Source organism: Spinacia oleracea, chromosome 6 (assembly GCF_020520425.1).
Source record: "Spinacia oleracea cultivar Varoflay chromosome 6, BTI_SOV_V1, whole genome shotgun sequence".
Lineage (NCBI taxonomy): Eukaryota > Viridiplantae > Streptophyta > Magnoliopsida > Caryophyllales > Amaranthaceae > Spinacia > Spinacia oleracea.
Genome location: NC_079492.1, coordinates 28,319,501 through 28,321,488, shown reverse-complemented (window position 1 = coordinate 28,321,488; position 1,988 = coordinate 28,319,501). Strand labels below are relative to the sequence as shown.

Below are 1,988 nucleotides of genomic sequence, written 5' to 3'. Positions count from 1 at the left end.
AATTACCTTTTGTTTGTATTTGCAATAGATTGATCACCAACCATTTACCAAAACAATAGAAAAATTAAATAAAAAATAAGGAAAAATTCCAACCTTCTCACAAAATTAACAAAATCCAAACTTTTTCAAAGTGTACACAATCTTATAGTCAAACTATAGATGCACCGTCAATTAATCCCCCTTTATTAATTTCTTCATATATAAGCCTTTTCCTCACTTTTTTAGTACATGAAAAATTCATTCAAAAATGAGTAGTAATCATCATGGAAATCACATTTTCTATGCCTTGACTCTCTCTTTTCTCTCAATATCAATCATTCTTCTCTTCATTGCTCTTCTCTTCCTTTGTAGTAGAAAAAAACCAACCACCAAGCCTAAAGAACTTGAGACAACGACTACTATTAAGCTTAGTGCTAAGAATTATCCTCTAATGGAACTCGATAGCGCCACGGACCGGTTCAATCCTAGGAGAATCATTGGTAAAGGCCGGTTAGGAACCACCTATGCCGCGGTTTTAGACAAGGGTGAGTTGGTGGTGGTAAAGCGGATTTACCCGTGGTTAGTATTAAGTAAAGCTAGTCTTGGGTTCCAATCTGTGATTAAGTCATTATCATTAGCTCAACACCCTAACATTGTGCCTATTGTGGGCTTTTCCGAGGCTCCGGGTGAAAGGATCATTGTAATGGAGTATGTGGACACAATGAGTTTGGATTTCTACTTACACCAAAATGTTGATGGGCCGTCCCTCTTGGGTTGGGTCGAAAGGGTGAGGATCGCGACCGGTATGGCCCGTGGAGTCGAGTATTTGCATGAGAAGACGGCACCTCAAGTAGTTCATGGTTGTATAAAACCTTGTAATGTTTTGGTAGATGTGAAGTTTTGCCCTAAGTTGTGTGACTATGGGTTGTCCTTCTTGGCCTCGAAAAACGAGAAGGTGGGGCTATTAGGGTATGTAGATGAAGAGTATTGGTTAGAAGGGAGAAATGGTGGTGGTGGTGGTGGTGGTGGTGGTGCTAGCAAAGAAAGTGATGTGTATGGTTTTGGTGTGGTGTTGTTGGAGCTTTTGACCGGTAAGAGAAATGAGGGAGGGTTGCTTGTTGAATGGGTTTTGCCTTTAATTAAAGAAATGAGGTTTAATGAGTTTTTAGACCCAAGAATTGAGGCACCTTCTAATATGAAGCCCCTTGTTAGATTGGGCAAAGTGGCATTAGCTTGTGTTGGTAATTCTAGAAAAACTAGGCCTAAAATGTCTCAAATTGTTAGCATAGTGGATTGTTTAGATTTTAATCTTGAAGATTGAAGGCCCTATGGAAGAAATTGTATTTTTGTGGCCCTATGGCAAATTGTTACCCTAGAAATGCCTTTTGACCAGTTTCGTCTTGAAGCATTGGTTGTCACTGTTTTTTTTTTGGTGATCACTGTAAAATACGGAGTAGTAGCAGCACTTCTTGGAAATGAGTAACAAAACAATTTGTCAATGATCATAAGTTTTGCACCGCCCCAATGAATAATATGGGATGGGAGTTCTATTTTTGATGGGGACACATTATGTAGAGGGTCCAAAGAGCAACACCGTCTTTGCTCAAGAAAGTAATGAACCAAAACTCTAAAACTCTAATAGGGGCGTATGCCCACGAAGAAAAAAACAACACAATATTATATTTTCTCCGTAATATTATTTTATCATGGTATTAAGAGTAAGTTAAGATCTTAGATTATCTACAAAAGTTTTTCCCTGCTGATACGATTGGAAAAATAGACCCACTAGTGGAATTTATAAGTGTTTATCCAAAAGTAAGATTTTTTTTTTATAGAGTTTTCAATTATTTACTTTCGCTGTACAATATGTATTAGTGATAAGTTTGATTTCTATTTTCTCATTTTTAAAAAAAATAGTTCTATTACGTATTTAGTTCGTGTGTGTTGGAGTATTGATTGGTAGCTTGGTATTACTGGCCTAATTCGTGTGTGTTGGTACTATTGGCCTA

General features: G+C 37.4%; 1 protein-coding gene across 1 annotated transcript; it reads left to right on the top strand.

The window, feature by feature from the left end:
* Positions 1–207: 207 nt before the first annotated feature.
* Positions 208–1,760, top strand: LOC110777715 (phytosulfokine receptor 1). Its single transcript, XM_021982308.2, has one exon. It carries the CDS (start codon positions 248–250, stop codon positions 1,298–1,300), a length of 1,053 nt encoding a protein of 350 aa, XP_021838000.2. The 5' UTR covers positions 208–247; the 3' UTR covers positions 1,301–1,760.
* Positions 1,761–1,988: the final 228 nt, after the last annotated feature.